The sequence below is a fragment of the Simochromis diagramma genome, unplaced genomic scaffold (assembly GCF_900408965.1).
Source record: "Simochromis diagramma unplaced genomic scaffold, fSimDia1.1 OVJJ01000680.1, whole genome shotgun sequence".
NCBI lineage: Eukaryota > Metazoa > Chordata > Actinopteri > Cichliformes > Cichlidae > Simochromis > Simochromis diagramma.
The window spans coordinates 332,753-355,975 of record NW_024387470.1 but is presented as its reverse complement, the minus strand read 5'-3'; the positions used below and the strand labels follow the sequence as shown (position 1 = coordinate 355,975).

At 39.3% G+C, this 23,223-nt stretch overlaps 1 protein-coding gene and 1 long non-coding RNA gene across 5 annotated transcripts in view; one reads left to right on the top strand and one right to left on the bottom strand.

Annotated features, from left to right (window-relative positions):
* The first annotated feature begins 4,013 nt into the window (after positions 1-4,013).
* Positions 4,014-23,223, top strand: part of LOC120723478 — a 19,474-nt gene continuing 264 nt past the window's right edge. Inside the window, exons 1-2 of the long non-coding RNA XR_005693759.1 lie at positions 4,014-4,025; positions 14,042-14,044. This is a non-coding gene — a long non-coding RNA (uncharacterized LOC120723478). The remainder of the gene's footprint in view (positions 4,026-14,041; positions 14,045-23,223) is intronic.
* txndc16 (thioredoxin domain containing 16) overlaps positions 15,701-23,223 on the bottom strand; it is an 18,018-nt gene continuing 10,495 nt past the window's right edge. For all 4 annotated transcript variants that reach the window (XM_040014924.1, XM_040014925.1, XM_040014926.1 and 1 more), the window contains 8 exons: positions 23,099-23,158; positions 22,536-22,734; positions 22,177-22,313; positions 21,088-21,166; positions 20,501-20,642; positions 18,404-18,591; positions 18,101-18,291; positions 15,701-16,320 (listed from right to left, as the gene is read on the bottom strand). In XM_040014924.1, the coding sequence (XP_039870858.1) occupies positions 16,130-16,320; positions 18,101-18,291; positions 18,404-18,591; positions 20,501-20,642; positions 21,088-21,166; positions 22,177-22,313; positions 22,536-22,734; positions 23,099-23,158 (1,187 nt within the window). In that variant the 3' untranslated portion in view covers positions 15,701-16,129. The remainder of the gene's footprint in view (positions 16,321-18,100; positions 18,292-18,403; positions 18,592-20,500; positions 20,643-21,087; positions 21,167-22,176; positions 22,314-22,535; positions 22,735-23,098; positions 23,159-23,223) is intronic.

Sequence of the window (23,223 nt, the reverse complement as noted above, 5' to 3'; positions counted from 1 at the left end):
TTAGTGCCGCTGAATCTTTGATTTTATTTGTTTGTTTCGTTTTACTTGCATCTATTTGAAAGAGTGAATGTAAACACAAAACATTATTTTATTTTAAATGCTGGAATATGCAGAAAATATGTATAAATGTTAAAGAATTTCTTCAAGTCAAAGACTGTTCTATATAATTTAATTTTTGCTTGATGCAATGTGCATAAAGTTAAAAGATTAAGAGACTTTTTCATTTGATTCAATTTTATATGATGGATTATGCAATAGAACTGGGCTGAAATATCTATTCCTTTATTACCCATTCAGGTTGTGTATCATGTTTTTAAAAAGTAACTAACTAACCAAGTAACTAGGTAACTAATTACTTTTGAAAATAAGTAATCAGTAAAGTAACTGGATTACTTTTTTGGAGAAGTAATTAATTACTAATTACTTTTTTCAAGTAACTTGACCAACACTGGTGACAAACTTAGCCGAAAAGCGTTGGTGAGACAGTTGTTGCTGCCATGCTGCTGGTGCAATTAGGAGCTAAGCTAGGCTAATAGTCACATTAAAGTAGCATGTCACTTTAGACCCCGTGAGTGAATACTATAAACAGCAGAAAGTGTGATTCTAATAAAGCACTTATAGGTTACACCAACAGAATAAATAATACTGCAGAAGTTAGTCATTAATTGCTACACAAATTAAGCAGGAATGAAAATATGACAGGTATGACAGTACTACAGTGAGAGCTAGTATAAATACATACAGCTGGCTTTGACTATCAGATATTATACTGAACATTTAATATGCAAACTCCAAGAATGTGACTTACGAGAAATACCACAACAGGAGCCTCTATCATTCTTACTTGAAGTCATTCAGTCTTCTGGTCTGTCAGCATTTTCTCTAATGCCATCTAAAGACAGTAATTTACTCTCAGGGCTTATGAAAAAATCGATACGTACTTACCATGCTTTTACTGCTCAGCTGAAGCTGTGGCTTTTTGTGAAGACCACTGTTTTTGTACAGTGTTGTCACAAGTTTCGATACACTGGTAGGCATAAAATTCTATGTGTTATCTCTATGTGATTGGGAGCTATTTAGGTGAATATGGTTATTTTATTGAGAGGCTGCTTTTTTAAAGAATTGGTGTCATGTTCTGCTCATCCACAAGCTTTGTTCCTCTCAAAAGAATCATCCATTCAATTAAAGGTTGTGGGGAAGCTGGAGCCTGTTATGGTGAAGTACACCTATGGCCAATTTAGAATCACATAGCGTTTCTTTAGACAAAAGCTGGAGTACTCAGATAGAACCCACACAGACACAGGGAGAACATGCCAATTCCACACAGAAAGGCATCAGGCTAAATTTGAACCCTTCTAACTGTGAAGTGATAGTGCTGACCACTGCGCCACCATATACCACCCCACCATATACCACCCCACCATATATAAAATTCAATTAAACAAACATCTTAATTACCACCAATCACATTACTTTCTCTATTTTACATAGATCGACACACTCTGTTTTCCATGCACGTCCCAGGCATCAGCTGGTCTAGTGGTCTCTGTCCAGCTTGTTTTTGATGGTATGGCATTAACCACAAAGTAAACCACTAATTAGGCCATTTCCATGCACATAATCTTCATTAGAAAAAACTCTTGCATGAGCGTATCCATGGTCATAATGTAGCAGCCAAATCTATCTTCACATTCTCTCTATTGCACACACACATACAAGCGTAAAAGTAATTGCAGATAACAATAATTAATAACATCAATAGCATCATTCTAGATTTCTATCTGCATTATGACTAATGCAGTCGACGGCAGGGTTAATGGACACATTTATCTAAGCTAATGCTACAAACTCACATCATCGTCTTCAAATATGCTACCAGCTTGCTGCAGTCTACATGGAGGTTTTCACCTTTCCACACTCATTCCTGGCTGAAGAATTGTAAAAGAACCATAAAATATCATTACTTGGGAAAGTGCCCAAAAATAAGTGTGTCAAGCTTGTTGCAAAATACTCACACTGAAAAGTGCTTCAGCAAAATACTGAGCAAAGGCTGTTGATACTTATGTATATATTATATTTTTGTTGTTGTTTTTTTAATTTAATTTAAACATTTTTACTTTGTCATTATGAGGTATTGGTGTAGAGTTTTGAAACTATGTAAAAGAAAAAAAAAGGGGGGGGGGTCAATTACAATAAATTAAAAACAAAAAAATCTGTCATGTTCTGGGTATTTGACCGAGCTTCTTGAGTTTCTTGTGTTTTTTATGATTGTTATGTATTATGATTATGATTTTGATTTGATAAAGACGTGAACACCATGTCTTTATCCTGTTTCATGTCTTTATCATGTCTTCCTTCTCTCACCCCAACCGGTCACAGCAGATGGCCCCGCCCCTCCCTGAGCCTGGTTCTGCCGGAGGTTTCTTCCTGTTAAAAGGGAGTTTTTCCTTCCCACTGTTGCCAAAGTGCTTGCTCATAGGGGATCATATGATTGTTGGGTTTTTCTCTGTATGTATTATTGTAGGATCTACCTTACAATATAAAGCTCCTTGAGGCGACTATTGTTGTGATTTGGCAATATATAAATAAAATTGAATTGAATTGATTGGGGCAGCACGGTGGTATGGTGGTTAGCACTGTTGCCACACAGCAAGAAGGTCCTGAGTTTAATTCCACCATCAGGCTGGGGTCTTTCTGTGTGGGGTTTGCATGTTCTCCCCGTGTGGGTTCCCTCTACCTACTCCGGCTTCCTCCCACCGTCCAAAGACATGCCGTTTGTGGGGATAGGTTAACTGATTAATCCAAACTGCCCATAAGTGTGAATGCGGGATTGAATAATAATAATAATAATGAATTGCATTTATATAGCACTTTTTGGGGCATTCACACAAATGCAAATGGATTTCTGTCTCTGTGTGTTAGCCCTGCGACAGACTGGCGACCTGTCCAGGGTGTACCCCGCCTCTCGCCCTATGACAGCTGGGATAGTCTCCAGTGACACCCCCCCAACCCTGATAAGCGAATGGATGGATGAATTGAATTGAATTTAAGGTTCTCCTTGTGTCTTGGTCTCTCCTCTGTGTTGCTGGTATGTGTCTGTCATGTCATCTGTGTTTGTGTCTCTTGTGTCCTGGTCATGTCTGTGTGTCTTGTCTCCCGTAACTGTTTCCGTGTTCCCTTCTTTGTATCTTCTCCCGTTGTCTCCCCAGTCCGTCTAGTTTCCCTGAGTGTCCCTTCTCCCAGCTCACGTGTCAAGCTGTGTGAGTTGGTCTGCATTTTTATGTTTCCTGTTTTACTTTGACAGTCCTGTGTCCAGTGTCTTCAGTTTTACTTCCCCATATGACTACATTTATTGGTTCCAGCTTTTTCCCCATGTGTTTCCACTCTCCGTAATCACACCTCGTCAGGTCTCACGTTTCCATCTTTCCTGTGTGTTAGTTTGAGGTTTAGTCTGCTCAGTTTATTTTATTTAGTCAATTCTCATTTTGCATTTTGTTTTGTGCCTTTAATAAATGGCTCACCTTTTGTTTAATATTACTTTTTTCTGCAAGTGTCTGCTTTTGGGTCCATTCTACACTCTACACGGTCTGCCAGCTCAGACTGTGACAAAATCAGTTGAATGAAAAGACGTGAGTAGTGTGTGGCACGGTTAACTGTCAAAATCTACAGGGGAGATTCAAAATATTATTGAAAAATGAAAGTGGAGTGTTGCCAGAGCAGATGGTTAAAGTTAATACATTCAGGTATTCTAGTGAGCTCTCATGCTAATCTCAGATGCTAATCTGAAAGTTCTTCTGAGCTTGCATTTGGTCAACCTTTATAGAAAAAGTCAGAGTTGCTGTCCCCTCTCTATCATTGTCAGTGCTTTCATTGATCATGTATTAACAACTTTTTTTTACCCTCTGACTTCTTCTTCTACTGACTTCTCTACAAGGTGGTCAGTGTTGGGGAGTAACGGAATACATGTACCACCGTTACGTATTTAAAATACAAAATATGAGTAACTGTATTCCGTTACAGTTACAGTTTAAAAAGGTGGTATTTAGAATACAGTTACTTTGTTGAAATAAATGGATTACACGGCGGTATTTTCCTGTTTCATATTGTCGCGGGTCAGGCGGTTGCCATGGTTACATGGTGACGCTCTCTCTGCGTGTTTACTGGGTGAGAGACCGCCTTTTTGTTGTTGTTGTGCTAAACTAATAGACAGAATGCTACAGGTATAGCTCTAAAGAATGTAGCATAGGCAGTGTAGTCCGTGCTGCAGGGAGAATGGACTGCCATACCCGTTATGTGTCTGTGAGCGAGGGAGGGAGAAAAAGGAAAAGTACGAGCTGTCATCGAGCAAAAACGGGAGCTGGAAGCATGTAAATATAATAATAACCACTGCAGCCAAGAAGAGTGCCTGACGAGCCCAGTTGTAAGTAAGCTATTAAGACTCGACTGTACACTGTGTTCGTGTTTTCCTCCGAAAACAATAAGTTTCGTTGGAGCAGCCTTTCAACGCCTCTCTCTGTCTCTCGCAAGCAAAGTTGACCCAGACAACAAAGTAAAGCTATTTTTCGGCTACGAGCCGACAGGGACCCCGCCGTATTAGTCAGAGGTCCCTTTACTACAGTTCGGAGTCGTGGACCTTCAGTAACAGTAATAAATCACAGCAATAGTACATTCACGTAGTTGTAAACAGCATGATAATATATTAAGTAATCCAAAGTATTCAGAATACGTTACTGTCATTGAGTAACGTAACGGAATACGTTACAGAATACATTTTGGGGCATGTATTCTGTATTCTGTAATGGAATACATTTTAAAAGTAACCTTCCCAACACTGAAGGTGGTTAGCAAGAGGAAACTCCTCTGTTACTATGATAAATCCCTAAAGCCTGTTTACTTGCTAAGCTTGCATGTGGTGGTTCCACAGAAAGAGCAGATCGTAACTGATCTCACAGCAGTTAAAGCAAAGCCAGCAGCAGCTTGCCTTGCATGCTGGTCTCACATCAATTTAGAGTCAGTGACTAGATGTCAATCCACAATGTGCATGCATTAACCGCCCGAAGAAAGCTGCTGGCCTCTCAGCTTACCCAGCTCAAGTCACTGTTCATGGGAGACAGACACATCCATAAAAAGCCACTACAGACACCACTACACTTTCCTATGAGAATGAAATGAGTGTAGCTTTCAGCAACAACAGCCAACTGGAGCTGGCAGCAACGTAAAAATTGTAAACAAGCACTGCCTGCCTTGCTTGTCCTCAATGAGACACCACTTGCTCAAATCCAGATTCCTAGCAGTATACTAATTATGCTCTCTTCACCACCTTTTTTCTTTGCTTTGCTTGCTAAAGATAATTTAAAATGCTGCTGAACCGACTAACCAGTTTTAGAAAATTGTTGCATAGTTGATGCCGTCAGGTTTCCGGGCATTTTGGACAAATCAGAAACCAAGGTCAGGAAGTACAAGTAATTTATTTCACTGAATGGCCCACTGCCATAAAAACTGTTCAGAAAAGCTTCCTATTTTAGTCAATAGAGTATAAAATGACTGTGTAAATATTTGCAGACCTAAATTATTTGTTAAGATGAATGATCTGTTTTATTATGAGAGCTAAGCCAAGGAGCTTAGTGGTGGGAAAGTCTGTTCTTTTATAGGACAAAAATAGAATTTTACTTCAAAAGAATAAAAATAGTGCTTAACATGCACTATTAAATTATATTCTCAACAAAGCTTCTCTGAGTTGTCTACAGAGTTAGTCTGCAGAGACAGAAAGAGAACTCACACCTTTATTCAACAGTCATGACTGCGTCAGTGTAATAGACAAAATAAATAACTCAACTCATTATGTCATTAGTCCGAATTTACTAAAATTGACTCAACAGGGTTACCACGCCATTCTGTCAGTCTTTTTATGCCTTGGCTTAAAGATTGGAAATGGTGGTAGGTGTTTTCCAGGGTGACATGTGTCACCAGTGACATTGCAACAAATCTTAGTAATGTTCAATGGAGTTTAAAATAGAAAAGAACACATACAACACTGATGCATACCTTTGTCATTCCCCAAGAGAGAAAAAAGAATTTCCTTGGAAAACTCATGATAAACATACTAAGTCACATTATTTGGAATTTCAGTTTATGGTGTGTAATAAAATCGTTCTCAACAGTCAATTTTATAGGTCTGCACAAAAAGATAGATTACAGAATGAAAATACAAATTTAAATCACAGCCATTCAATAGCCGCACCCTGAAGCAGGGGAACCATAGGACAATTTAAACCCAAGAAAACAGTTCTGCTAAGCAGCTGTAACAAAAATACACCCTGGCTCGTTCCTTCGCCCCTGAGGACCCAGGATCTGGCAGATATTCCTGTATTTATTGGAAACAAATCCAAAACAGAACAGAGGAAAAATACGTGTATGCCAAAGAAAAGTTGCCTTGTAACATCTTTCAGTCTGACCTGACTGTAAGACAAACCATCACTGCATTAAATATGATAATACGTGAGATTAGCACGTGTTAAATGGGTCATGAGGATGACTTTAGGGGGTTGCAACATGAACAATGAACCAGGAAGGAGACACATTTTCTTAAGGCTTTGGGGTATGGTATGCCAACATAAAAATGTCTTTCACCTCCCTTGGATGCGTCTTTGTGGACAACAACCAGACCGCATATAAAGCTCTGCTTGCCCTGGTTCCAGTTGAAAACTGTAGTTTGACTCCATTTAATGGATGTGTATGAGTACTTGGACCTCTGAGTCCTTGATTGGAGTCTTCTCATCTCCCTTGGTCCCAGGACCAGTTTTCTTCATAGCAAAGATAAAACTTGGAGCCTTGCAATTGTGGCCACAAGTAAGCAATGCACACTAATCATGCCATAGATATATAGCAGTAAAGAAATTTGAAGTGCATTTTTAAAAGGTAAGCTGTTTTTCTTTAAAAACAAAACAAAACAAGAATGTATGTCATCAGCACACATGAGTCAAACTCACCTCTTTAGTAAAACATGTCGGCATATTCATGAATAAATTAGTAGATTTTTGATAGGCTAACTGATGCCTGGTGATGCTAGCAAACACATAATGAGAACCAGGAAAAAATAATTAATTGTAAATTATTTTATCTTGTGCTTTTTCATCCAACAACATTTTGGTTGGTTGACTGAGTGAAATTTCAAATAAAATATAACATTATGGCATGTGGTTTTGTGGTCTATTTAAACAGGTTTATTTGCTTAACCAATACATCTGTGAAATATGGCTATAAATAAGGCAGAGAGCACATTTAAGAAGTCTTGTAAATAGTTTTTCCAGGCTTTGCTGTCCTTTTGACCGTGACTGTCTGACGAGGTGGAAAACTCAAATGAGACTGAAAATACTGAAAATAGACATTTAAAATAAGCCACCAGTTGAAAAAAAGTAATTGTGTAAGGCTAACTAGCCAATTATACCAAATAAAGTAAACTAAATAAATGACCACACCTCATCTCCTATTGCATTTACCTGCCCAAGACTACGGGTTTTTTTTTTCCTCCTTTCTGTCTCAGCCTGAGGACTTTCTGCACTGAGACAGCTCCCTGACACTACCAAGCTTTACCTGCTACTTATTTTCAATAAACTAAGTGCTACACTTCCCAATGGACTGATTTTTGAAAGAAAAAAAATTATATGATATGTTTACATTTTTTATTTGTTATAGTTTTAATCCATATCTAAGATTAATTTTTTTTAAATTAAGCTATTTTTCACTTCATGGTGTCAGTTGGATGACTGTACAGCCATGCTTTTAGCTCTGAGTGACTGGAGCATCCCCATGCAGCACTGCACACAGTGGAGACTGCAACAACAACCCTGGGGCAAGGACACACAATAATTGTGTCACATGCTGTTCATTTTTCTTAGTTTATTATAGATTTGCATAATGAATTGTGCTAAAAATAAATAAGCATACATATCTGAACACATGATGGAAATAATATGTGTTTTAATGCAACCTGAAATCTGTGTCCTAATTGAATAGCAGATTATGTAGAACAGAGAAATTCCTGCCTCTGCCAGCAATAAGGGGACAATTGCATTTCTTAAACAAATACATGTGTCCTAAGTCTGACAGAGAACAATTATTTTTTTACTATTTCATCAAAATATTTAAAAAATAATAATTTTTGGTAATACAGTAGATATTTATTTAACTGCATAAGTAATAATATATTACAGTTTTTCACACAGGAAAGAGTACAGCAAGCTGCAGGAGGCTGTCGTGTATTTAAAAGAATAAAAGACAGGCAGTACAGAACAGTATGTTTTAATGTGGTACAAGTTGTGTCTGTGTTTGCCTTTCTGTAAAACCGCATGCCACAGAAAGAAGCTGTCTTTGGTTCCAGTTCAGTCCCTTATTTGTGATAAAGGCTTTAATGTCATCCAGTGATAACGTTGCAGTAATAAAGATTTACTGATTATCACGACTGAGCTTGGGGAGGGGTGATGCGCGTCATCTTGTAGATATGCAGTGTGGTTTTGGCAATGGGATCTTTGTCTGTGAGAACACAGATTATCTGACCTCCCGTAGGAGTTTTTTGTGCAATTATGGTTGAGATTTAGATACACACAAACTTGGGAGTATATATTCCCAGCCAGATAAACTTTACTCACACACACACAGGAAAATATACAATCACAGATAACACATCCTATTTCCAACAGACAAGATTAAGCTTATAAAAAGCATCCTCCTCTCTCTTCTTCTGTATTTCTCCGTCTCTATCATTGGATTTTTTCTTTGGCTTTTTACATGCTTACATCTGTCTGTCACTATGCCATAGACTACACATAGCATGTCCTGCACTTGTAAACAAGCGCAAATAGCTGGAACCACAGGCTGTGGTCGATGTTATGCAAACCAGAAAAATACTTTGAAGCAACAGCACATGAAATTAGCCATTTTTTCCTTTACAACTATGGCCTGCTTTTACTCAAAGTACTGTATGGTGATGTGAGCATAAAAAAAACATGACTTCTTTTAAGTACTACCAAGAGAACAAACAAACACGCAGGCAACATAGAAATGTGGTCTGTGTGTGTGTTTTTAATTTCCACAAATGTAATGATACACACAGTCTGGGGACGCTAATGTCATCACTCGCGTGTGACACGGGGCTGTGTGATTAGACCATAATCTAGTTATATACCTGAAATATGCACGGCCATTTCCTTTTTGAGTGATTATGCTGAGTCACTGTGCCATACAAAGCTCAAATGTAATTCAGGGAAGTGATACAGACTTCAGATTGGTTTCAAACCTGGTCATCACTGAGTGCTCTACAAAATGAAACCGTCCTCTAACATTTAAAACTCTCGTACATGTCCCTCCTGATTAAATATGAAAGAGGCAGAGGATTTTTTTTAAATGTTCTAAAGCTAACATTATTCAGGCATGTGTGTGTCTGTTGTTTCTTTCTTTTATTTGTTTCTTCAGCATGCGGCCTCTACATATTCACAAAGTATGAATCTTAAGTATGAGCGCACAACTAATGATTTGGAACAACTAAAAGGGAAAAAAGGGGAGGAGATCTAGTAGATCTAGTAGGTCGACGTTTTTCATTGTGAGATGTTGTTTTGTTTTTATTTTAAGTCTTTCTTTTTGGTCGTTTTCCAAGAAATCATAATCTTGAATGATTAACAGTTCATTTATTTTTTTAGTGTTCTTAGAAAAGAACAGGCACCTTTAGATAAAATGACCTGCTGATGCTTTAAACACAACATCAGCATGGGGAAGAAAAGTGATTTAAGTGAACATAGCATAGTTGTTGGTGTCAAATGGGCTGCTCTCGGTATTTCAGAAACGACAGATCTCCTGGGATTTTCCTGCAAAAACATCTCAAGGTTTTACAGGGAATTGTCCAAAAAAGAGAAAATATCTGGTGAGCCTCATTTAAACACCACAGCCTAGCTAAATATTGTTGCTAACCATGTCCATCCCTTTATCACCGCAGTGTACACATATTCTGATGGCTGTCTCCAGCAGGTTAATGTGCTCAAATGACCTCCACAATCACCAGATCATAATCAAATAGAGCATCTTTGGGATGTGATGGAACAAGAGATTTGCATCATAGATGTGTAGCCAACAAATCATTAACTACGTGATGCTTTCGTGTCAGTATGGACCAAAATCTGATGTTGAATCTGTTGAATCGATGCCATGAAGAATTAAGGCAATGCTGAAGGCCAAAGAAGGTCAAATCTAAATAACTTTTTTCTCTCACTGATTGATCTTTAATTTCTTTTTTGTACTTGTTGAATGGGCGGCTGTAGCTCAGGAGGTAGAGTAGGTCATCTACTGAGCCGAAGGTTAGTAGATGCCTGGCTCCTCCAGTCTGCATCCCAAGTATCCTTAGCATAGCTGTCTTACTAACTCAGTAACCTTCCCAAAGGAGTGTGAATGTTAGCTAGGAAGCACCGCGCATAGAAGAAAGTGCTTGTGTCAATGGGTGAATGTGGCATGTTGTACAAAGCACTTTGAGTGCTCCGGGAGAGTAGAAAAATGCTAAGAATCAGTCTGATGTCTTTCTAGTACATTTGTGAACTGTGAAACTGAAGGCTGAATAAAATAACAACAAATCCAAATTGTACTGATTTTAAATATCTTGGCCAATACTAATATTGTCTTTTCAACTAACAATTCAGCTGTGTTCATTTGTTTATCATGCCAAAGTTGAACAAGCACACGATCACTCATACAAATATGTGGAACTGGATCCATATGTAAGGATGGAAAAAAAAAAAAAACTCAAAGGAAATGAAAGAATTAACTCACTTTTGAACAGCAAGCATTTTCCTGGATTACATTCTGTGACAATAGGAAAAACATAGAAAAAAATCTAAAACCACAGAACACTGGAAACCGTCACAAATTTGTTTTCTCTATCATTTGCACGATATGCATCACATATTTGTACTGTCACGTTCCTGTTTAAATACTCTCCAAATTCTGTACAGTAAAAAGGAAACAAAGAGATATAAAACAAAGCGCCTCATCAGTCCCGTCAGCAGCTTTTAACACTAGCAGGGATTTTTCTGATGGTGCAATTCTCCTTGAATTATATATGACACATTTCAATCCAGGTCACTCTCTCACCATCATAAATAACACATAAATAACGCAAGTGTTAATGTTTTCATTTAACTCGAGTCAGAGGGGAGAATGTGTCATTGATTGGACTTTTAATCCCAATTTCCATGGAAGCATTTCCACAGCAGGAATCAGACCCTTAACCCATCTTATCATACATCATCTTTTCCCTCACAGTACCACTAAAAAAGACAGGCGCCCACATTTCAAGATTCCACAAACACTCAAAGGGAGAGTCGAACTTGACCTATGGAGCAATATCTGTATTGATTGTTTCCATGCCAGGTTGGAGCATTGCTCCGACCTGGCATGACCTCTGTATTGGAAAAGCAGTAACGAAACCACATGTGAAGCCCATTACCAGAGACATACTATAAACACGCTATACTGGCTTCTATAAACATCCAATAATTTATAGCGATTTATTTTCAAGTGATTAAAATCAAGCTGGACTTAATTATTCAGTCATTATTCCTGATTGGATATATGTATACATATATATGTATGTACGTATACATATATATGTATACATACATACAGACGGACAGACAAAAAGACAGACAGACAGATCCAGACATCCTACCAGTAGCTGGACAAAGCTGGACTGAAAGACAGCACAGAGGCACTAATCACAGCAGCACAGGAACAAGCTCCATAGAGGCTGGGGTCTAACACAGCAGGCAAGACCCCAGGTGCAGGCTGTGTAAAGATGCCCCTGATCCAGCACATAACAGCAGGGTGCAAGATGCTAGCAGACAGGGCATACATGGAAGGCCATAAACAAGTGGCCAACAGAGTATACAGAAACATATGTGGCCTGGAAGTCCCGAGGTCAAAATGGGAGACACCCTCTAGGGTGGTTGAGAATGACCGAGCTAAGATCCTGTGGGACTTTCAGATACAGACAGACAAAATGGTGGTGGCTAACCAACCGGACATAGATGTGGTAGACAAGCGGAAGAAGACGGCCATAGTGATAGACGTAGCAATACCGAATGGCTTGAACATCAGGAAGAAGGAACACGAGAAGCTCGAGAAATACCAAGGGCTCGGAGAAGAGCTCCAGGGGCTCCAGCAGATCCCAGGAACAACATCTGAGATCTTTGTGCAGAAGAACGCACTCCTAGGAACAGCTAAGATGCTACGCAGGACCCTCAAGCTCCCAGGCCTCTGGTAGAGGACCCGAGCTTGAAGGATAGACCACCTCTGAAGTGCTGGGTCGAATCCTGGGGGGTGGAGAAGCAAGACACTGGGAAAGGCAGTGATTGGCTGAAAGGGGATGGCATTGCCCGGTTGAACGGCACAGAGATCGATCCATTCGCCGCAGTCAACCACACTCATCTCAACTTCGGTGAAGTCTGACTCTTAATGTCAGTGAGAGCAAATCATCTGATGATAAGTAACACTTGATTACGCTGTAACATATACGTTACACTGTGACTCAGCTGGTCAGTTCTTTGCTTTCTTTCTGAAAAATAAATTTGTCAGAATGACACATGCAGTAGTTTTCTGTGCTCATCTGTTGCTTTAATTAACATGTCTCAATTTAAATTTTAACAGTTTGCTAAAATAAAAGGAAGAGCTATCTTAAGCAATAAACACAGCATCCCCTACTTTATGCCCCTCAAGTTTTTCACAATTGCTAAGCAAACCTTTCGAGCAGAAGCAGAAGAGCACCACTGTAAGGCTGCTCTGTGCTACTGCACCGTGAAAGTTGTCAGACGTCAGTTGGGTAACTGAGCATCAAATTAATCTAGCGGTCATCTATGAATCTAATTCACTGATCATATCCGTGTTCTGCTATAGAAAATGATCCTTATTAGCACTAACTATTCGAGAGACGTAAAAATCTGCAGTATAAAGAGCATAAAAATATACCAGTCAAAGGCAACATTGTTAAAAAGAGCACAAGAGACGAATCATTCAGTTTGTCACAGATCAAATCGGTGTTATCTGCATTTCCATCAGCGTAAAAGACTCAGCATCTGATTAGAATCAAGTATAATAACATTTATACATTTAATAAATCACTAAATTAATACATGCATGTTCCCATGACAATAGTACTACACTGTTTGCTCTTCATTCACTGATGAGTACAGCAAGCTTTGCACATATATTCCCAGACCATATCATCACTTAAAAGATGCTATAAATAAAAGACTGAATGAAAACTGGACTCATGTGGACTTTCCAAGGACAAACTGGTAACTGTGCACAGCTATGCTGAAGTAAAAATGCTATTACTAAAACACACATACTGTATTATGTTAGAAGGTGGTTCCCTTCTTACCTGCTGACCTATTGGTTTTCCTCTCATGGTTTGTTTTAATACTGGTTTTGAGTTGATTTGCAGTCAGTTGTTAAGAGTGATGGGAATAACGCCGTTACAAGTAACGGAGTTACTGACGCTGTTACTTTTTTCAATAATGAGTAATCTAACTAATTACTATTCCTATCGTTACAACGCCGTTACCGTTACTAAGAAGAAAATGTGGTGTAGTCGTGTTACTATTTATCAACAAACAGACGGTTGAAGCTGTGTTCAGCTTAACGCATCTTATATCAGTTGCACAGAAGTAGCTGTAAGTAATCTGGGCGTTACAGCTTAAAGCAGCTGCGCGCGCTCCCGCGGGCGGCAATCACTTCCTGCCGGACGATTACTTTTTGGCACAACAGCTGGAGCTAGGGGGGGCAAAACAATCGCATGAGTGCTGCTGTTTGGCTGAGGAACAATAAAGTAGTGGTAAGCCAATCACATGACCATTTCAAAATGACAAAGCAACAAGGTGATATATACCACTTTTTAAATTGTGTTGATGGGCCACGTAAAACCAGAGTCATGATAAACAATATATCCAAGTGTTTTTTCCTCAATAGTTTCTTCACATTTACTTTCTAAAACAAAAAAAAGCCCGTTGGTGTTGGTGGAAGAATGCACCATGTCGACCAATCAAAAAATGATATGGCAACATGACATTTGGTTGTTTAGGAAGAGGGGGAAGTTTTAGGAGTGACAACGAGAAAGCGAGAGAGAGAAAGAAAGACAGCAGAAAAAGAGAGAGAGCGAGTTTTGAGATGTGAGAGATTTGTGACGTTTAACGTGTTTGTAGTTAATGTGTTGTCTTATGTAGTTAGTGTGTAGTTGAGGATAGTTTTGTGTTGTGTGTCAGAACAATGAGGCGACTGCTGTCTCCAGGTAGAAACAGGAGTGATGCACCTGCTGCTGTCAGACCTGCAGGTATCAGGCTGTGATGTTCTCCTTTATACTGGACAGAAATTTTTGGAGTGGCACAAATAATTTGTGTGGCATCTTATTGAAAAAGGGGTGAAAGGTAAATGGCTGCAAAAAACTTTGTGGTTTGCAAAACTCGTGCATATGATTTTAAAATTGACCATTTATATTTGCATTTAAAGTTATGAAACATGATTCATTAAACATGTTTGTGGTTGAAACAGTAAAAAATATAACATTTTCTAATCGGATTTAATGTTTTTTTGTCTGATTTTAGATTAATACAGTGTGTCAAAATGAAAACATAACTGTACATAACATAACCAGAGGGTTAAACTTTTTTTTTTTTAAAGTAAGGCAATAGTTATTTTTCAAGTAATTAATTACTTTTAGAATCTTGTAACTCAGTTACTAACTTAGTTACTTTTTTGAAGAAGTAACTAGTAAATATAATTAATTACTTTTTCAAGGTAACTTGCCCAGCACTGGTTGTTAAGCTGTAATCAGCTTCACTGATTACTTCATTGGAGTGCTCTGGGATCTGTATGAGCCAATCCCAGGGACCGTGCACTGAAGTTTTAGGTAAAATAAACTAAGCCAAAACCATTAAATGTCTAACCAGCCAGTTCCAGGGATATGTGTCAGCTGATCCCTGCGACCGAGCACTGAAGTTCACATCAAATAAACTAAGCCGAAACCATTAAATACCTAACCAGCCTGTGCCAGGGATCTGTGTCAGCTGATCACTAGGACCATGCACTGAAGTTTTAGATAAAATAAACTAAGCTGAAACCATTAAATACCTAGCCAATATGTAAGCTTTAAATCTGCAGTTTATCAGGCATCACTGAGTAATCCTTTAAATCTAACCTCTCTTGTTCCTGTCCTGTCTTTTCTTACATCTCTGAGTGAAGTTCTCACACTCTGTTCTGTCCCTGGGAAATACAGCAGCTGAAGCTTTAGCTAGTAGAAACAGTGTGACAAACTGCACACAGAGTTTGTGTGTTTGCTGGTGTTTGTTGAGCTGATAGAAATGCTGAATTTGAAATTAGCTGCAACTAAATAAACATCACTGTCTTCACGCTTCCTCCTCGAGCTAGATTCTGACACCTGCACTCCTTCAGGCCCACTTTAATTCCTCAGTATAAACACTACAAATTAAACTGCTGAACCTAATGTAACGAGTCTGTTTTGAAAACGTATGTTGTCGAAAGTACAGATATTTGTTTCACCAAGTAGACGATATGACACGATGATAACACATAAGACTGGTTTTTGAGTTAATGAATGGAATGAACACATTTTTATGAATGCGTTCATAAAAATAGTTAAACACACTTTTTGTTTTCCAAAGGTTTATGAGTTACAACGAAATTAAGGGACAGTTTACTGACTGACACATAATTAGTTCAGTTAACTGGCACATGAGCAGCTTTAAAAACAAAACCAAACAAAAACAGCCAATCAGATGCATCTACAAAGTTAAAAGAGTCACAAAATCACAGCAGTAAGAAATCAGACAATGAAACAGTCTCAATAAAATAAATCCAAAAATAACATCCAGGAACAACTGAAAGGTTTAATAGGCAGCATGTCACATTAAAACACAATGGCAAAAATATTATTATTACTATTATTACATTATTATAATAATCTCTCATTAAATACTCAGTAACCCAACATTTAAGCTGTATATTATTAATAGAAAAGAAAACTTAAACAAAGAAACAGACAAATCAGATCAGCAGTGTTCTTTCCATCTGATGTTCAGAGTTCAGAGTGAGCGTGACGATTGTCACCTGTCATGTCCTCTACCACTACATGTTCTTTCACATTAACCTCTTCCTCCTCCTCCTTAGGAGTTTGCTGCTGGGCAGAGTCAGGTTCCTGCATGTCCATAATTTTCAAGAAGTCATAGAACTCAAAAGCAGGTGGCCAGCTATCCTCATCCAGCAAACCTACAGAACAAAAATATTTAATTATAATGTGAAGTTTCATACAGAATTAAAATGAATCATATTGTTAAAAGCATATTTGTCTTAAGATTAGAAAGTAAAACACAGGAATTTTCACAGGAATGTTGATACCTGGTGTCAGAGTGCTGTAACATCAATTTCGTTTGTGTCTTCTTTACTCATCAGTCATTTTAAATGCCAATAACAATATATCAGCAAATAGCTAATATTGGCCGATATATCAGTCGGGCTTATCTTCTCCAGTCTTCTTGAGTTTATTCTATATAGCCCAGGTTGTCCTGTTTTAGCTCCTTGGTTATTAGGTTTCCCTTGTGTCTTTGTCCTCTGTGTCCCTCTCTGTGTGTCTCTGTTTATGTGTGTGTCCTTGTGTCTTCTTTCCCTTTTCTCTTCCCATGTTCTCCTCCTTATGTCTCATTTCATCCCTCCCCTGCCTGTCATTTTTATCCCATGTTTCCCCAGACCGTCATGTCTCTCCTCTCGCTCTCTCACTCTCTGTGTCTCGTCTCCATTATCTGTTCCTGCGTCCCCCTCGTTATCTCCTCCGTTATCTCCCTAATCCATCTTGTTTCCTTGTGTGTCCTTTCCTCTCAGTTCCCGTGTCATGCTATGAGTTAGTCTGTGTCTTAGTGTTTCCTGGTTTATTTTGATAGTCTTGCGTTCCATGGTCAGTGTGTTTAGTTTTGCTTCTATTTAATTTCTATAAATAAATTAAATCAAATTTTATTTATTTATAGACCATTTTTGTTCCTGAAGTTCAATTTATAATCGTCACAACAACTTTTTTCACTTTTATAAAATGACTTCAAATAATAATTTTAGGACTCACTCATATATGACAACCATCGCTACCTGTAAACTAAATGCGAGTCTGCAAACATAATACAGGTTTAACAGCATTTCCAAATCGATGAATAGTAAAAATGAATACATTGCAATCCAGCAGAAGAGTTTTGGTTAAAACTAGATTACAGCAAGTCAAAAACAGAACCTTAAGTCCTGCTGCATTAGTAAAAAGGTTGTTAGTCTGCAGTTTGTGTGCAGAGAATCAATTAAACGTTGTGCATTTCAGTGATGGAGACCAGCATCTTATCTCGGCTCTTGCCTTTATACACTCCAGAGCTAAAAGAGGACTCCAGATAGTTCGGGTTTCATATCTGAACTACGTTCAACAGTTATATTAACAGTTCTCTCACTGATAGAGAAGACTGCTGAATGTGTAGTCAGTCTTTATGGTGGGAATGTGCTGACCACAGGTATTATTTCCATTTAGAAATATCACCAGTACAAGTAATTTCTCAGACTAACTGTTGTATGTAGAAAGGCAAATGTAAATAGACAGAAGGACAGCCTCTTGATCGCAAAGGTCAGTCAACAATCACACACAATGTCTGCTTTTTTCGTTGCATCCAGTCTCATTTGATGACTTTGTGCGAGATTTTCAAAATGTGCTTGTAACTCAAATAAATTCCAGGTGACTAGAATCTACAAACTGCTAAAGGTAAATCTGAGGCATAGTTGAATTGTTTCTTATTGATTTTTTATTGACTGGAAATTCCATCCAGACTAAGGTGACCTGAACATTACCTTAACGATTTCAATCTTTAAGGTAATCTTGCACATTTCTACTCTCAATTCTGCTTTTAAGAGTGACCGGTTCATTAACTGTCTGTAATAAGGCAGAATTATAGCTGTATAGCATAGCTGTCTTGGAATTTATGGGATTGTAAACTCAGCTTTAAGCTTTCTGTTCTCTCCTCCTTACCTGTTGGTGACTCAGTACCATCCTCGACCCTTTGCAGCCAGTGAAGGACTGAGGAGGCCACTATGGGGGTGTTGGGTGGGTACTGGTATATTTGGTCCCCAGAGGGCAAGTGTGTGAGGACTAGTGCAGGAAGAGGGGGCATAGAGCCTACGTATGACCCCAGGACGGACATACCAGCTGGAGTGCGTCCACTGAAACAAAATATATATTAAAAAAAAAAAAGTATAAATAAAAAAGTGGGGATTTTGGATTGTGTACATGATGGAAAAATAGAGCAGCAAATAAGCAGAAACAGAAACGTACAGATGGATCCAGCAGGCCAAATATCGCTCCATCGTTTCCCCTTCCGACTCTACTGCTGTTCTCATCTCCTTCACCAGCGCCTGGTTCTGCCTCCGCCCAATCTTGTCCTCATCCTCTCCCACAAACAGAAGGAGTAGGGCTTTGCCCAGCAAGAGGAAGGATGGCAGATTTTCTACAGTCAGCTCAGGCTGGGGATAGAAATCATGAAAAGAGGACGAAGAAGTGCCAAATAACACAAAGACTTCAAATATCTGCATTTTCACAAACTCAGTCATCACACTACAAACCAGATAAAACACAGGCCAGTGAAATGAACAACATCCCAAATGAAAAAGAGAAGGTTTGACTTTGACACAATCAGCACAAATCTTGAGTTTCGGCTAATTACCCAAAGTTTACACATCACTGGTTTTTGCTGCACCTGCAACATCCTGCAGAAAACCTGCTTACAAAGGTCAGCACCAAGCATGTTAGAAGCAGCTGTTTACTTCCTGTGAAGAAAACTGCAGGTGGAATTTTAAGAGGGTCTGTCAATTAAATAGTGAGATGGCTGAGCCAATATTAAGTGATAAAGATTTACTAAGCAGAGCACGAGTACAAGGCTGCGACTGCAAAATAAACGTATCCATGAGAGTGGACGGTACTGCGAGTCATCTGCTGACAATGCACAAATCTGATTTAATGCTGACCTGTACAATCTACTATAACTGACACAAATTACTGTCACATTTCTGTTTAAATACTCTCCAAATTCTGTACAGTTAAAAGGAAACAAAGAGATATAAAACAAAGCGCCTCATCAGTCCCGTCAGCAGTTTTTAACACTAGCAGGGATTTTTCTGAGGGTGCAATTCTCCTTGAATTATATATGACACATTTCAGTCCAGGTCACTCTCTCACCATCATAAATAACACAGAAGCAAGTGTTAATGTCTCCATTTAACTCGTTTTATCGAGTCATATTCTGTGATTGATTGGTGTGAGGTCATCAGCACAGCCAGAGGGGAGAATGTGTCATTGACTGGACTTTTGATCCCAAGCTCCATGGAAGCATTTCCACAGCAGGAATCAGACCCTTAACCCATCTTATCATCCATCAAGGATTACCGAAGCATTACTCTGACCTGGCATGACCTCTGTATTTGGAAAGCCATAACTAAACCACATGTGAAGCCCATTACCTGAGACTATGATACTATGAACACGCCATAGTGGCTTTTATAAACATCCAAGAATTGTATATTGTATTGTAATGTATTTTCAAGTGGGATTAAGGAGGTCCTCAAAGGCCAAGAAAAGGGTGGAGTGCTCACTCTGGGTCAGGGACGAGTTCCTGCCCCAAGTGGAGGAGTTTAAGCATCTCGGGTACTTGCTCACGAGTGATGGGAGAAGGGAGCGGGAGATCGACAGACGGATTGGTGCGGCTGCAGTGATGCGGACACTGTACTGATTTGTCGTGGTGAAGAGAGAGCTGAGTGTAAAAGCAAAGCTCTCACTTTACTGGCCGATCGACGTCCCTACCCTCACCTATGGTCACGAGCTGTGGGTAGTGATCGAAAGAACGAGATCGCGGATAGAAGCAGTGGAAATGAGCTTCCTCCGAAGGGTGGCTGGCTTCTCCCTTAGAGATGGGGTGAGAAGTTCAGCCACCCAGAAGGGCCCCAGAGTAGAGCCGCTGCTCCTCCATGAGCAACATGAGCGCTTCCTGGGTGAGGTGTTTTGGGCATCTCCCATTGGGACGAGGCCCCGGGGCAGACCCAGGACACACTGGAGAGATTATATCTCTCGGAAGGCCCCAGGCCAAGCTGGAAGAGGTGGCCGTGGAGAGGGAGGTCTGGGCTTCTCTGCTTAAGTTGCTGTCCCCACGACCCGGCCCCAGATAAGAGGAAGAAGACGGACGGATTATAGTGATTAAAATCAAGCTGGACTTAGTTATTCACTCACTATTCCTGACTGGATGATTGCATTGAAACAAGTCATCCAACTTGAATTTGTGACTAATTTTGCAAAAAATGATAAAGACAAGTGTACATACACACACACACACACACACACACACACACACACACACACACACACACACACAGTATGGTTTACCATTGGGTGGAGCAGCGCAGTGTTAATGTGTGTGAGCAGCTCTTCAGCAGACGAGGAGGCAGGCAGTGTGAAAGGATGAGTGTGTGTCCTCCAAGATGGAAACACTAACACTGCGGGAAGGTCTACAGTGTGGTCTGCAGCCCTGCATAGTCACCATGCACGCACGCACGCACGCACGCACAATATAAGTAAAACTAATAAACAATATTTTAAATGGTTAAAGTTCAAATATTAAACATTAGAATCACAGCTAAGTTTTTAATGACAGGTATGTCTAAGCCTTTACAAAATGTAACTACAACATTGATTAAAGTGTCTTTCCAAAGCCAGGTTGGATTATAGTAGGTACGTGTAGGATTTCCACCCCTCAAAAACAAACTGCTTAACTGTCCATCTCCTAAAGCCTTTAAAAGCAATTGGAAATCCTACATTTCAAAGTTAAGAAAAACAGACAACTCATGGAAATATATTGTGCTTTTCAAACTTCAGCTACAGTGTGTTCTTCAAAACTTCCAGTAATTTAGGACTTTAAACTCGAAGAAGCAGTTTACTATTTCAAGGTTGAGGCAATTTGGCAGAGCTCGTACCATTTCTCTGCCAGTTCATCTGTCAGCAGTCCAGTCAGTGCTTCTCCTCTCAGGGACTTTGCTGCTTCGGTAAACGCTGCTAAACAAGGCAATAAAGAAAAATTTGGAAAGAAAGAGTAAGTAATACAGGATACTGGAAACACACCGTCTATTTAAAATAACAAAGAGGAAAAGACTAAAATCAACAATGAGCAGAATCTGAAGTGATTCGTTTGTGTTGTCCAGAACTGAATGAAAGCACAACAACGAGCTGCATTGTTAGATTAGGTGATATATTTCCACGTTACCATGAACACTCACACTGCAATTTATTTTGACCGATCGCTCAACTGTCGCAGTGGATGCACCAAGCAAGCAGCCTCAGTGATATCAATGTGAAAATCCTGGGCGACTTCCTGCTGGAAGATTATCTTGTTAATAATTTTACCTCCTCGTTACGTACGACTCTCAATACTGTAGCTCCTATGAAAAAGAGAGCTTCCCTTCATTGGTTCCAGTATCTAGTATATTTTCTCTGTATCTATTATTGTAGGGTCTACCTTACAATATAAAGCACCGTGAGATGACTGATGTTGTGATTTGGTGCTATATAAATGAAATTGAATTTATTGTGACAAAGCAGACAGACAGCTACTTTCCCATTCGATTGTTTACCACTCCCATTCATATAGTGATCATGTGTAGTGACCCTTATTTATCACCCCCACTTTCCAAACACCAAGATAGCAATAGTAAAAACACTCATCTCATCGCTTTAAAACAAGAGTTCACAAACCAACAGAGGTCACAGTAGCTAAATGTATCTTTTATATATTAGCCAGAGTAAGTATTAGCTGATTACACCTACTCTGTTACTGTAAACACAATGCTAACATTGAGATAGCTTTGAATGTGAATGAGTACAGACAAAAGTGTTAATTAACAGCTACAAAACACCTCCAAGTATTTCTCCCCCACTCCCTTAAAAGTTCTTGTTTTGATTGCAGCTACTGGGAGATCTTCCTAAGTAGTATAACCATAACTAATAGAAGTTTAGCATTTGCACTGAGGCTTCCCTTGCAACAACAATGCACAATAACAACATCTTACCTGTTTGTGTCTGGGCCTCAAACAATCCCACAACTCTGTCAAGCTGGTACCCTGCTAGCTCAGGATGAGGCACTTCCAGAAGGAATGATTGCGCTTCCTCTAGAGTGGACAGACGAACAGGAGAAGCTACATGGCTTCTGGTTAAAAAAATCAAGTCCACACAAACACACGTGTACATGTAAGTAGACTGACATTAAAAAGACAGCGCTACAAAACTAAACACACCTCCATTTCTATTTCAGGTTAAAGGGAAAGGATTGTACAAGTACACTAACTGCTATTTCACCAGTCCTTGATTTGGACCCAATTGAGGTTAAAGGCTTATATATGACTTCAAAGTTATATTCATGTTTTCTCACATCATGATGAAGCGATGTAGTGACTCACTACCCAGCATTCCTCTGAAGTGCTGGGCCGGATGCTGGGGGTGAAGAAACAAGACACTGGGAAAGGCAGTGATTGGCTGGAAGGGGACAGCACTGCCTGGCTGAGCGGCGCAGAGGTCAGTCCATTCGCTGCAGTCGACCACACTCATCTGAACTTCGTTGACCTCTGAGTCTTACGGTCAGTGAGAGCAAATCATGTGTTGATGAGTGAATTTTCTATCCATTGTTGCTATTAATCAAGTTTTGAAATGTGCAAATGAGGCCTGAATATTACATCTGCCTAGATAACAATCCTTTGTGGTTAAGGCAAAAGGGCAATTCATTCAGTACATGGATTTAGACGACTGTATGTTGGTTCACAAGGGGGTTTCATCTTTTGTAAATTTAGACAAACTGTAAAGCACAATAATAGGAGTCATAACTGACGTGGTACTGCCATCCAAACACTCTTCTGTTCAAATACAGATCTCTGTTTTGACGTCTGCTAAAATAAACAGTGGAAACATAGCCCCCCCCCCAAAAAACTGCTTGTTTACCTGCAAGTCTCTCTGCAACTTCAATGAAAGAGCTGAGAAAAGCCATTGAAACAGCATCCCCTGGTGGGAGAAAACAGAAACTGCAATTTACTTGCATTTCATGTTCAAGAGGAAAACTTTTTTTT